Raw genomic sequence first — 13,945 nt, 5'->3', positions numbered from 1 at the left:
CCAGCATAATGCTGCCAGGTGCACAAACCTGGGGAGTCAAGACCCAAAGACCCCAGAATCCCTATGTTTTGTTTTGAGAGAGAGAGAGGGGGCCCTAAAATCCCAGTGTTCTAAACTTAAAAGATACAGGGGAACCTAAACCTGGAAGGCAGAGCTCAGCCCAGAACCCCAGGAGATCCAGGGTATTTCTATTCATGGTTGACCATGACAGTTGACACTCAAGTCTGACCCTGTCAACTGGCACAGATTCATTCATTCAGGCACTGAGGCCAGAATGGATGAAAGCAAATTCCATCATCAAAAGTTAATGCAAATGTGGAGTTCTTCCCAAAGAATGAGCACAGTAAGCAAAGAAAGGAAACATCACAGCCAGAGGACATAAATTCAACCAGCCTAAGGAGTATAGATTTAATGTGGATGGGACTTTTTATACCTTTGATGACCAGGAAACTGTTTCATGGTAGGCACTTAATAAATGTTAATTGATTGATCATGGAAGTGAGGGCCGATCAAGTCCCAAACAGTTTTGGTCTAGGCTTATGACTAGGACCAATAACAGAGGACAATCAGGTCCTAGAGACATCTTTTTTGTTTGTTTGTTTTAATTTATTTTTTTGTTTGCTTGTTTTTTTTTCAAATCCAAACTCATTTCATTCTTCAATGAAAAAATCCATTATCAACAGTTCTGTCTGAGAGAAACACAGGACTCACTCAGTACCATTAGATATGGTTCCAAAATGGGGCCAAGAAATGCCTCCAATCCATCTCTGGAAAGCTTCTTGGATCTCTTGCAAATGGTCACTGACTCTTTCAAGTAATGAGGCCATTGGTCTCAGTGAAGCCTTGGTGATTGCATGGCTGAGACTGCCAAGCCCCACAGAATGGTCATCACTGTCTGGCTATTACCCCAATGAAAGCAGTAGAGTCCATAAGACAGAGCTCCAGCTGTGGCCAGACAACTTATGGGCACCACCGGGTTCTTGCGGACCTTGTGTATAAATTTGGCCCTGACGGTCTCATCCTGCAAACGGTGCATACTAGGGGTGAAACCTTCAATGACTGGGGGCTGCGCAGGGTCAAAGGCCACCTCCGAGGCCACTAAACCAGCAGATGACATCGCAGTGGACCTGTTTTCTTTTTTTTTTTTTGCGGGGCAATTGGGGTTAAGTGACTTGCCCAGGGTCACACAGCTAGTAAGTGTCAAGTGTCTGAGATCGGATTTGAACTCAGGTACTCCTGAATCCAGGGCCGGTGCTTTATCCACTGTGCCATCTAGCTGTCCCTGGACCTGTTTTCTTTTAAGTCAAGCATCTCCATGTTTTGGATAAGAGGAAAGAAGCTTCATAAAGGAAATGCTTGATGGCAAGGTTATAAGGACCTTCTGTAGAATCTTCCACCTTTAAATGCTTATAGGGCTTTTACTGGATAGTCTTGTGATGCCAAGGGTAAAAAAATGAAATGAAAAATGAAACAAAGTGAAAGTGTGGAGAGGAGCAAAAGCCAAAAATCTTAAGCTTTTCATTCCCACTTCTGAAGTATCAAATCTCACATCTCACAGCCTGGTCCATGGGATGGATGATGCAAAATCCTTATAGTTCATAGTGGGTCACCTAATGCAAGTTAATAAAGATAAACCAGAGCAGCATCAAGAACATTAGAGTCAAAGCACAAATTATGAGACCTTTAATATAGATGCAGACTTCTTCTCCTGATAAAAGGTGGTTTAGAAGAATAGTAGCAGATGCTGGAAAATCAGGGCCAAAGCAGGGACTCTTGTGGCATAGTAGACAGTTTATCATGCATCAAAGGAATATGTAATAAAGCAACTAAGAAGTCATAAAGTTTGAGCATATAATGTTTCCTGGGTTGTAAGTTGATACCAGGAGTCTCACTATACTGCCAGCTCTGGTTCAACTGCCACCTGACAGCCAAATCAAAGGAATGATACAAAATCTTTATCCCTTAGAAACCCCTGTGAATGGTCTGCTTTATTCCAACATAGCAAAGTTAGTACTTTCCCTAACCCACATTCAGTGACTCAGAATGACCCAAAAGACAGCTAATGTATCTCCTTTATTCTAGGTCAACAGAAACCCACCATAGCAATGCTTTTAAAAAATGATATTTTCCCCAATTGCCTGTAAAAACAATTTTAGCATTCATGTTTTAAAATTTCAAGTTCCAAATTTTTTCCCTCTCTCCCTCTACTCACCTCTCCCTGAGATAGTAAGCAATTTGATATAAGGTTATACACATGCAATCATGAAAAGCACATTTTTTGTTGGGCATATTGTGAAAGAAAACAGATCAAAAAGAAAAAAAATGTAAAAAATAGTATGTTTTGATCTGATTGCAACTTCATCGGTTCTTTCTCTAGAGGTGGATAGCATTTTTCATCATGAGTGCTTTGGAATTCTCTTGCATCATTGTACTGCTGAGAAGAACTACGTCACTCACATTTGATCATCATACACTATTTCTGTTCCAGTTTTCTCATTTCACTTTGCATCAGTTCATGTAAGTCTTTCCAGGTTTTTCTAAAAGCATCCTGGCCATCATTTCTTAGAGCAAAATAGTGCTCCATCATAATCTTATACCATAACTTGTTCAAACATTCCCCAAATGATGGGCCTCCCCTCCATTTCCAATTCTTTGCTAGCACAAAAAGTGCAGCTATAAATATTTTTATAAAGATAAATGTTCCCCACCTCCACTTTTGTTTTGTGGGGCAGTGAGGGTTAAGTGACTTGCCCAGGGTCACACAGCTAGTAAATGTCAAGTGTCTGAGGCTGTATTTGAACTCAGGTCCTCCTGAATCCAGGGCCAGTGCTTTATCCACTGTGCCACCTAGCTGCTCCAACACCCACCCCCACTTAAAAATTTTTTTTCTTTTGGGATACAGACCTAGTGGTGGCTAGGACAAAGGGTAAGCACAATTTTATTACCCTTTGGGTATACTTCCAAATTTCTCTCCAGAATAATTGGATTAATTCACAATTCTACCAAGAGTATATTAGTCTCAGTTTTTCCCCATCCCTTTCAGCATTTATCATTTTCATTTTATGTCATATTTGCAAATCTGATAAGTGTGAAGTGGTACCTCAGAATTGTTTTAAGGTATATTTTTCTATCAATAGTGATTACCCTTTTTCATATGGAAATAGATGGCTTTGATTTCTTTATCTGAAAATTGCCTGTTCATACCATTTGACCATTTATCAGTTGGCGAATGACTTGTGTTCTTATAAATTTAACTCAGTTCTCTATGTATTTCAGAAATGAGGCCTTTTATCAGAAACACTTACTGTAAAGATTGTTTCCTAGCTCTCTGCTTTCCTTCTAATCTTGGTTGCATTGGTTTCATTTGTGCAAAACATACTAAATTTAATATAACCCAAATTATCCATTTACATTTTGAAATTCTATCTCTTGTTTGGTCATAAATTCTTCCCTTCTCCATAGATCTGACAGGTAAACTATTCCATGCTCCCCTAATTTGTCCATAGTATCACCCTTTATGTCTAAATCATGTACCCATTTTGAAGTTATCTTGGTATACAGAATGTGATGTTGGTCTGTACCTAGTTTCTGCCAAACTGTTTTCCAGTTTTCCCAGCTGTTTTTTTATCAAATAAAGAGTTTTTTCCCAAAATCTGGGGTCTTTGAGTTTATCAAATATTAAAACAATACAGTAATTTACTACTGTGTCTTGTGTATCTAATCTAGTCCACTGATCCACCAGTATGAAATAGTTTTGATGATTACCACTTTATAATACAGTTTGAGATCTGGTACAGCTGCTCACCTTCCTTCACAGTTGTTTCATTAATTCCTTTGGTGTTCTTGACTTATTATTCTTCCAGATGAATTTTGTTATTATTTTTTCTAGCTCTATAAAATAATTTTTGGTAGAATGGGATGGCTTGTTCAGTCATGTCTGATTCTTTTTGATCCCATTTGGGAATTTTTTGGCAAAGATACTAATGTGGTTTGCCAAGTCTTTCTCTAACTCATTTTACAGATGAGGAAACTGAGGCAAATGCAGTTAAGTGAATTGCTCAGGGTAACACATCTAGTAAGTGTCTGAGGCCAAATTTGAACTCAGAAAAATGAGTCTTTCTGACTCTAAGGATGGTACTCTCTCCACTGTACCACCAACTGTCTCAATTGTTATGGCACTGAAAAGTAAAATTTTAAAGGCAGAATTGTCATTTTTATTATATTTGCTTGGCCTACCCATGAGCAATTAATATTGTTCCAATTGTTTAGATCTGACTTTATTTGTTGGAAAAGTGTTTTGTAATTATGTTCATATAGTTTCTCAGTTTGTCTTGGCAGATAGAATTGTAAGTATTTTATATTGTCTATAATAATTTTAAATGTAATTTCTTTTTCTATCTCTTGTTGCTAGATTTGTTGGTAATATAGAGAAATATAGAAATTTATGTGGGATTATGTTATATTCTACACCTTTGCTAAAGTTTTTTATTATTTCAACTAGTTTTTTAGTTGAGTTTCTAGGATTCTCTAAATTTATCAACATATTGCCTGAAAAAGTGATGGTTTTGTTTCCTCATTGCATATTATAATTCTTTCAATTTCTTTCCCCTCCTTATTGCTATAACTAGCATTTCTACTACAACATTGAACAATAGCTATGATAATGAATATCCTTGCTTTACCTCTGATCTTATTAGCAAGGCATCTAGCTTTTCTCCATTATAGTTAATGCTTGCTGATGATTTGAGATAGATACCATTTCTAATTTTAAGGAAAACTCCATTTATCTCTATACTCTCTAGTGTTTTTGATAATTTGGTTTTTGTATTGTCAAAAGCTTTTTCTGCATTTATTGAGATAATCATATGATTTCTGTTGGTTTTGTTATTGATATGGTCAATTATGCTCATAGTTTCCCTAATAACTTGAACCAGCTTTGCATTCCTGGCATCCTATGAGGTCATAGTGTATGATCCTGTTGATATATTGCTATAATCTCCTTACTGGTATTTCATTTAAATTTTTTGCATCAATATTCATGAGGGAAATTGGTCTATCATTTTCTTTTTCTGTTTTTATTCTTCCTGGTTAATGTATCAGCACCATATTTGTATCATAAAAGAAATTTGGTGAGATTCCTTTGACGACTTTCCAAAATTGTTTATATAGCATTGGAATTAATTGTTTTTGGTTTGTTTGTTTTGTGGAGCAAGGAGCGTTAAGTGACTTGCCCAGGGTCTCACAGCTAGTAAGTGTCAAGTCTCTGAGGCTAGATTTGAACTCAGGTCCTCCTGAATCCAGGCCAGTGCTTTATCCACTGCACCACCTAGCTGCCCTGGAATTAATTGTCCTTTAAATGTTTGGTAGAATTTACTTGCGAATCCATCTGGCCCAGGAGATATTTTCTTAGGAAGTTTATTGATGGCTTGTTCAATATCTTTTTCTAAGATGGAGTAATTTAAATGTTCCATTTCCTCTTCTGTCAGTCTGAACTATTTATATTTTCATAAATATTCATCTTTTTTCCTCAGATTTATTGGCATAAAATTGAGCAAAATATTTTTTAATAAGCACTTTAACTTTTTCTTCATTGGTGGTGAATTCACACTTTTCATTTTTGATGTGGAAATTTTGTTTTCTTCTTTGTTTTAATAATCAAATTAATCAATAGTTTATCTTCTTTATTGTTTTTATTTTCATAAAACCAGCTCCTAGTTTTACTTTTTACTCCATAGTTTTCTCAGTTTCAATTTTATTAATCTCTTCTTTGGTTTTCTTTTTCTTTATTTCTTTTATCAGGTTAAATATTTTTATTTTTATTTTTCTGTTCCAATCTCTATCCCTCCTTCCCTCCCTCCCCCTTTCCAAGGTGGCAAACAATCCAATATGGGTTATACATATATGATCATGCAAAACATCACCATGTTTGTCACTTAATGAAAGAATGTGAAAATAGCATGCTTCAGTCTATTCCATCAATATCAGTTCTTTTTTTTTTTTTTGGAGGTGGTTAGTATGTTTCATCAATATTCTTTTGGAATTGTCTTGGATTATTGTATTGTTGAGAATATTCAAGTCATTCACAATTGCTCATCAAACAATATTGTTGTTTCTGTGTATAGTGTTGTCTTGGTTCTGCTCACTTTGAGTACATCATTTCATACATGTTTTTCTAAGCTTTTTTGAAGTCATCTTGTTTGTCATTTCTTATTGCACAGTAATATTCCATTACCATCATATACCACAGTTTGTTTAGCCATTCCCCAATTGATGGACATAGGAAAGCTTGAAAGCCTTCCATTTCATCAAATGACTATTACCCACCCACCCCCGAAAGATTATGCTAAATTTTACCAGGTGGGTGATTTTTGGTTGTAATCCTGGTTTCTTTGCCTTCCAGAATATCATATTCCATGCCTTCTGATTCTTTAATGTAGAAGCTGATAAATCCTGTGTGATCGTGACTGATGCCCTAATATTTGAATTGTTTCTTTCTCGCTGCTTGCAGTATTTCCTCCTTGACCTGGGTATTCTAAAATTTGGCTACAATGTTCCTGGGAATTTTCATTTTGGGATCTCTTTCCAAAGGTGATCAGGGGATTCTTTCAATGTCTATTTTACTCTCTGGTTCTAGGATAATTTCTCAAAGTAAGATGTTCAGGTACTTTTTGATCATGGATGTGAGGTAGTCTAATAATTCTTAAATTATCTTTTCTGGATCTATTTTCCAGGTAAATTGTTTTTCAATGAGATAGTTCACATTTTCTTCTATTTTTCAATCTTTTGATTTTTTTGATTGATCCTTGAGGTTTCATAGAGTCATTATTTTCCACTTGTTCTACTTTTTAAAAAGTTATTTTCTTTCCGCTGCTTTTGAGTTTGCACTCAGTTCTCTCAGCTGCTGCCATGCAGAGCCACGCCGGTGAGTTCGTGGGCCTGTACTTGCTATGGAAATGCTCCGTGAGCAACAGGATCATCGGGGCCAAGGACCACGCATCCATCCAGATGAACGTGGCCAAGGTTGACAAGGTCACAGGCAGATTCAATGGCCAATTTAAAACTTGTGCAATTTGTGGAGCAATTCATAGAATGGGAGAATCTGATGACTCAATTCTCTGGCTGGCAAAAAATGATGGTACTGTTTCAAAGAATTTCTAATTGAAGAAACCTTGTGGAATATGTCTTAATAAATCAAAAAAATGGCAAAAAAAAAAAGTTATTTTCTTCAGTTAGCCTTTTTACCTCCTTTTCCACCTTGGCCACATCTACTTTTTAGGGAATTGTTTTCATCAGTAAATTTTGTACATCTTTCCCCATTGTTTTGTGTTTCTCTTGCATCAATATAATTTCTTTTCCCCATTTTTCTTCTATTTCTCTTATTTGATTTTTAAACTCCTTTTTGAGCTCTTCCAGGACTTCATTTTTGGGTCTGAGTGGACTAAAACCCATATTTTCTTAGGATTGGTTTTTCACCCCTTGTTCTTCATGTGGGTCATGCCCTGATCTAAGGCCTCTACCACCATGGCCTCATCTGGCCTAGACAACATTATTTTATCAATATTGTGAGTGCTTCAATCCCCTCAGGAAGGGAGGCCTCTTTTAGGTTTCTATCCATTATAATCTGGCAGTATGAAGGAGAGTTTAGGTAGCCCTGGGGTCAGTTACTTTTTCCCAGATGAAAGCAGACTCATTCTGACTTGTCTTAAGTATAGGAATAGAGGGGGGAAACATTTGCAAGGTTAACATTTGCAAGAACTCTGGGTCTGGGCTACCTGGTTAACAACATTGACAAAGTCAGGTACAGGTATAGAGATGGATAGGCTGTGGAAGGATCACACAAGTCCAGTTTATCATACTCGTTTCCTTTGGCAGTTTTACCTTCAGTTCCCTGTTCATGAGCTGGCTAGAATAAGAATTCATTTTATGATGCTAGATGTGATTTACTGCCTATCTTAGCCACCTAAAAAGGGTACAAATAGCATTCCTTATCTGTAGGTTCTAATACATTGAATTACAATTGACTATAAAAAGTACATTTTTCAGAGAGTTTCCCCAGGGCTATATAGATTTCAGCTTTGGAGACTCTTTTTGCATTGGCTTCATTAGACCGAGCTCTCAGGACTTTCAAGGATTCATAAGGTTTCTGTTTGAATTTCTCCTGAAGTAACCCCAGTTCTTTGATTGAAAAGGTCCACCCACTTTCCACTTTTTGCCACTGGCGAGAGTTCCCCAATTTGGGACTTCTGCATACTGTTGCAAGTCTGTTGTTCTCTTATCTCAGGATTGGAGATAAGCAGAAATCAGAATCTCTGGGTCAGTGACCACAGGGTGGGTTCTGGCTGGGAGCTGTCAATCCCCATCCCTATCTGGAGAGATTTATTCAATTGTATGGCCCCTTGGCTTTGATTTCACAGTCCTTGAAAGCCAAGAGCTACTGAATGTGCTGGGCTACTTCACTTTTATTCTGATGATGCTGCCAGACGAATTTATGCAAAACAGTAAATAATTAGGAATGCTGGACTTATTGCTTTGGTCACACTCCTGAGCAGCTTCCTCCACTACCCACTGAGATGTCCCTTTGTCCACACTAGATTACCGCCTCTCTCCTCAATATTTACAGAGCTCTTCTCCTAACAATCATAATGTGAATAAGACCATCTTATCTTGTCTCAACCTGCTGAAACTGCCAAGTGATAGAAGTGTAACTGTTATCATCAGCACTCTGATCACTTTCCATGTCAAGAGGAAATGAGGCACTACCAAGTTATTGACCATTGAATACAAGGTTTATTTTGTCCTAACACAGGAAGAACATGCAACAAGGATACAGTAGCACTTGGTTTATTTGGATGCTGCGCCCTCCCACTCCCTCTCCAGGTAATGTTACTCACATGAGTTTCAAAAATCCATCAACTCTAAGTGGTTTTGAATGCATGTTGTTGTGACTTATGACATCCTTAGAGCACTAAGATGTTGTGTCAGGGAAGTCAGAGCTAATGAAATCCCAGGGCCAGTCCTGTCCCAGGACTATGGCTTGTCAGTTAGGCTAAAGCCAACCACATTTGCCATTATGGTCCCAAGAGCATATCTATCTTTTTTTTTTCCTTTTGCAAAGCCTCTCTATAGTATCAGTTGGAAGAAAGAAACTGCATCATAGAAATGTTGGTCCTATTATACCTCCTAATGTATAGGAATATTCATTACTCTAGTTGGTGCAAAATATGGAGTTCTCTGTGTTTTGCTTTTTTTTAAAATGTAGCAAAAGAGTATAATGATAAAAAACATTCTCAGTGCTGTGATACTATACCCAGTGATATAATAAGGTCAAAACATTACCTTGAATTTGGATATAGAAAGCAATGCAGTGGATAGAGACAAAACCCAGCAGTCATACAAGATTGAGTCTTCAATAGGGTATGCAGATTTATAAGTAGCCTGGCATAAAGGTGGTCCAACTTCAAGGTAATTGGAACTTTATTCTCCTGGCCAGCTAGCTGGTAGACAGTCTGATCCCTTCAGTCATAGTAATTATAGAATAGATATTCAGAATCCATTAAACTGATTCTTCTAATATTATTCTTATCTAGCGAGTAGACTTGCTATTATTTGTTGAGTCCAACAATTTCTATCAAGTACTGTGAGTACATCCTTATCTCAAGATTTTGTATACATTACTTCTGAATGGTATTAAAGGCCAGAAAGTCTACTAATTCCAAATATCAAATTATTCCTGTTATTTCAGGAGCACTCACTATGAACCAACTAGAATAGGTGATATAGTGGCTAGAGCTCCAGGCTTGTACGCAGGAAGACCTAAGTTCAAACCAACCTCTGACACATATTAGCAGCATGACACTGGGCAACCTCTGTCTCAATTTCCTCATCTGTAAAATGGGAATAATAATATTTCCTAACCCTTAAGGTTGTTGTGAGGATCAAATGAGACAATATCAGTGAAATGTTTAGCACAGTGCCTGACACATAGTCATGTGGAAAAACTTTATTGCATTGTTTGAACCTAGCCCTGTTTAGCTGGGAAACTAGACCTGTTGCTTAGAGACCAGATTTGTTTAATGCTTAACCGGATCTAGGTTAGGCTGATCAAAAACTCAGACATACCTGATGAATGATGCAAAGAAATGTAAGCAGTTTTCTCCTCATATATCTCAAACAACCCACATGTATTATCTAAAAATTTCCTCAATGCTGACCAATCAGTTACTGTTTCCTAGTTTCTTTGAATCCTATATAATGTGTAACTTAACAGACGCTTGGGGGGGGGGTTGGAGGGATGGAGTAAGACACCTCTTTTTTGGTTCTCTCTCTCTCTCTCTCTCTCTCTCTCTCTGCTAGATGACTTCACAAATGTCTTTCTAAATTATATCACTTAAGATTTCATTCTTAGTTTAAAAATTTGTTGTCAGAATTAGGGTCTTTGATGGTTGTCCTGAGAGGTGGGATCTTACCTAGACAGATCACTCTGCACTGGAAATAAGTGTACAGAGTAAGTGCTCCTGTGGTTCAAGTGAAACATAGTAAAATCTCCCAGACTATGTTTTAGGACTAAGCACTCTGCACATCCAGAAAGCTAGGGAACTATGTACCATCTTGACCTCAGGAATTGCTCAGAGGGGGTGAGAATTATCTAGTCCCACTATGGGCAAATGAGTAGTCCTCCTGGACTGATCAAGAGTTTTGATTGGGCAGATCCACCATATGTTAATCTGGCCATTCCTCCAGCAGGTCTTTCTCCTCACTTTCTCTTTTTTCTCTTCCTATACTTCTCTTACCCTCCTATGACTATTAAGAATTAAACTGGATAGTCAGTCTGTGACTATATACTATATCCTGCTAGTGACAGCCAATGTGAGGAGCGTAAGTTCAACCCTATGACCTGCAATGAGGGAATCCTTTTTCAGTTTATTTAATTGAGTGACTCTAAAGTACTGGTAGCCTAACATCAGTCCTACACTCATTTACTTAGGAAGACCCCAGACAAAAGTCAGACTAAAATGGGAGAAAATAAGGAAAACCACCAGACTATATAGGCAGGACCTAAATAATATCCCTTATGAATATAAAGTAGAGGTGATGAATTGATTAAGTAATTAGATCTAGTAGATAAAGTGCTTGAAATACAATGGACAGAGGTTTGTAATATTGTACAGGAGGCAGCAACAAAAAAGCATCCCAAAGAAAAAGAAGAGCAAGAAAGCAAAATGGCTGTCTGATGAGGTTTTACAAACATCTGAGAAAGGAGGGAAAGTGAAAGGGAAAGAAGAAAGAGAAAGATATATCCATCTGAATGCAGAATTACAGAGAATAGTAAGAAAAGATAAGATTTTCTTAAATGAATAATGCAAAGACAGAAGAAAAAAACAAGAGAGCTCTTCAAGAAAATTAGTGATGTCAAAGAAATGTTTCATGAAAAAATGGGCATGATAAAAGAAATAAATGGTAGAGATTTAACAGAAGTAGAAGAGAATAAGAAGAGGTGGCAAGAATATACAAAGGAACTAGATAAAAAAAATATAACATCACTGATAACCAAAATGCTGTGGTTACTGATCTAGAGCCAGACATCCTGGAGAATGAAGTCAAGCAGGACTTAGGAAGCATTGTTAACAATAAGGCAAGTGGAAGTGATGGAATTCCAGTTGAGCTACTCCCTAAAAGATGATCCTGTTGCATTCAATATGCCAGCAAATTTGGAAAAGTCAACAGTAGCCACTGGATTAGAAAATATTGGTTTATGTCCTAATCCTAAAGAAGGGTGACATGAAGCAATGTTTAAGTTACCAAACAAATGAGCTCATTTCACATGTCAGTGAGGTTATGCTTAAGATTCTGCAAGTTAGGCCTCAGTTATATGTGAACAGAGAATTGCCAGGAGAGCAGGCTGATTTTCTTTCTTTTTTTATTTAAAAAACATTTTTCCAGACCTTTATTTTTTTCCGATTACATTTAAAGATAGTTTTCAACATTCATTTTTGTAAGATTTTGAGTTACAAATTTTTCTCCCACTCTCTTTTCCCTCCTCCTTCTTGAAGCCAGCAAACAATCTGATATAACTTATACATTAATAATCATGTTAAACATATTTCACATTAGTCATGTTATAAGAGATGAAGCAGAACAAAAGGAAAAAACACAAGAAAGAATAAAGAGTAAACAAGAACAATAAGAAAAAAGCAACAACAAAAATGAAAATAGTATGCTTTGGTCGGCATACAGACTCCATAGTTCTATTTCTGGATGTGGAAAGCATTTTCCATCAAGAACCTTTTGACATTGTCTTGGATCATTTTATTGCTGAAAAGAGCTAAGTCTATCACAGCTGCTCATCACACAATGTTGTTGATACTGTGCACAATGTAAAGGCTCCATTTAATTTGGCATCAATTCTTGTAGGTGTTTCCAGGTTTTGTTTTTTTTTAAATCTGCCTGTTTATTATTTCTTACAGCACAATAGCATTCTATTACATTCATATATCACAACTACTTTAGCTATCCAATTGATGGGCATCCCTTAAACTTCCAATCCTTTGCCACCACAAAAAGAGCTGAAATAAATATTTTTGTACATGTGGGTCCTTTTCCCTTTTTTATGATCTCTTTGGGATATAGACCTAGTAGTGATATTGCTGGGTCAAAGGATATGCACAGTTTTATAGCCTTTTAGGTATGTTTCTAAATCTCTCTTCAGAATGGTTGAAGTTCACAACTTCACCAACAACAGTGTATTAGTGTTCCAATGTTCCCACATCTTCTCCAACATTTATCATTTCCCTTTTTTTATCATATTAGCCAATTGGATAGGTGTGAGGTGGTACCTCAGAGTAATTTTTATTTGTATTTCTCTAATCAGTAGTGATTGAGAACATTTTTTTCATATGGCTATAGATAGCTTTAATTTTTTTATCTGAAAACTGCCTGTTCATATCCTTTGACCATTTCTCAATTGGGGAATGATTTATATTCTTATATATTTGATTTAGTTCTCTATATATTTTATTTTATTTTCCCCCTAGGGCAATGAGGGTTAAGTGACTTGCCCAGGACCACACAGCTAGTGTCAAGTGTCTGAGGCCACATTTAAACTCAGGCCCTCCTGAATCCAGGGCCGGTGCTTTAACCACTACACCACCTAGCTGCCCCCAGTTCTCTCTATATTTTAAATATGAAGGTTTTATCAGAAACACTGGCTGTAAAAATTGTTTCCCAGCTTTTTGCTTTCCTTCTAACCTTGTTTGCATTGGTTTTGTTTGTGCAAAACCTTTTTAATTTAATGTAATCAAAATGATCCATTTTGTATTTTCATAGTTCTCTATCTCATCTTTGGTCATAAGCAGGCTGATTTTCAAAAAGACTAAAGAACTAGAGACCAAATTACCAACATTTGCTGGATTTTGGAGAAAGTAAGGGAATTCTAGAAAAATATCTCCTTCTCCTTCATTGACTACATTAAAGCCTTTGACGATGTGGATCACAACCAAATGTGACAAGTCCTCAAAGATATGGGAGTCCCAGATCATTTTATTTATCTCTTGAGGAACTGTTAAGTGGGCTAAGAAGCAACAGTTAGAACTGAACATGGAACAACTTATTGGTTTAAGATTAGAAAAGGTATACAACAAGGCTGTATACTGTCACCTTATTTCTTTAACATATGCAGATTACATCATGAAAAATGCCAGGCTGAATGAATCAAAAGCCAGAATTAAGGTTGCTGGGAGAAATATCAACAATCTTAGATATGCAGATGATACCACTCTGATGGCAGAAAGTAAAGAGAAATTGAGAAGCTTCTTGATATGGGTGAAAGAGGAGAGTGTAGAAGCTGGCTTGAAGCTTAACATAAAAGTCCCCTAAAATCCTAGCAATTGGGCCCATAACTTCCTAGCCAATAGAGGGAGGATAAATGGAATTTTCAGATTTTATATTC

General features: G+C 36.9%; 2 protein-coding genes across 2 annotated transcripts; one reads left to right on the top strand and one right to left on the bottom strand.

Moving 5' to 3' along the window:
* Nucleotides 1–832: 832 nt before the first annotated feature.
* Nucleotides 833–1,117, bottom strand: LOC122747437 (HIG1 domain family member 2A, mitochondrial-like). Its single transcript, XM_043993456.1, has one exon. It carries the CDS (start codon nucleotides 1,115–1,117, stop codon nucleotides 833–835), a length of 285 nt encoding a protein of 94 aa, XP_043849391.1.
* Nucleotides 1,118–6,906: 5,789 nt separating this feature from the next.
* LOC122748716 (40S ribosomal protein S21-like) lies at nucleotides 6,907–7,158 on the top strand. The gene has a single exon (XM_043994630.1). The coding sequence runs from the start codon at nucleotides 6,907–6,909 to the stop codon at nucleotides 7,156–7,158; it is 252 nt and encodes an 83-aa protein (XP_043850565.1).
* The last annotated feature ends 6,787 nt before the right edge of the window (nucleotides 7,159–13,945 follow it).

Source organism: Dromiciops gliroides, chromosome 3 (assembly GCF_019393635.1).
Source record: "Dromiciops gliroides isolate mDroGli1 chromosome 3, mDroGli1.pri, whole genome shotgun sequence".
NCBI classification, from domain to species: Eukaryota; Metazoa; Chordata; class Mammalia; order Microbiotheria; family Microbiotheriidae; genus Dromiciops; species Dromiciops gliroides.
This window is presented reverse-complemented; position numbering and strand designations above follow the sequence as displayed.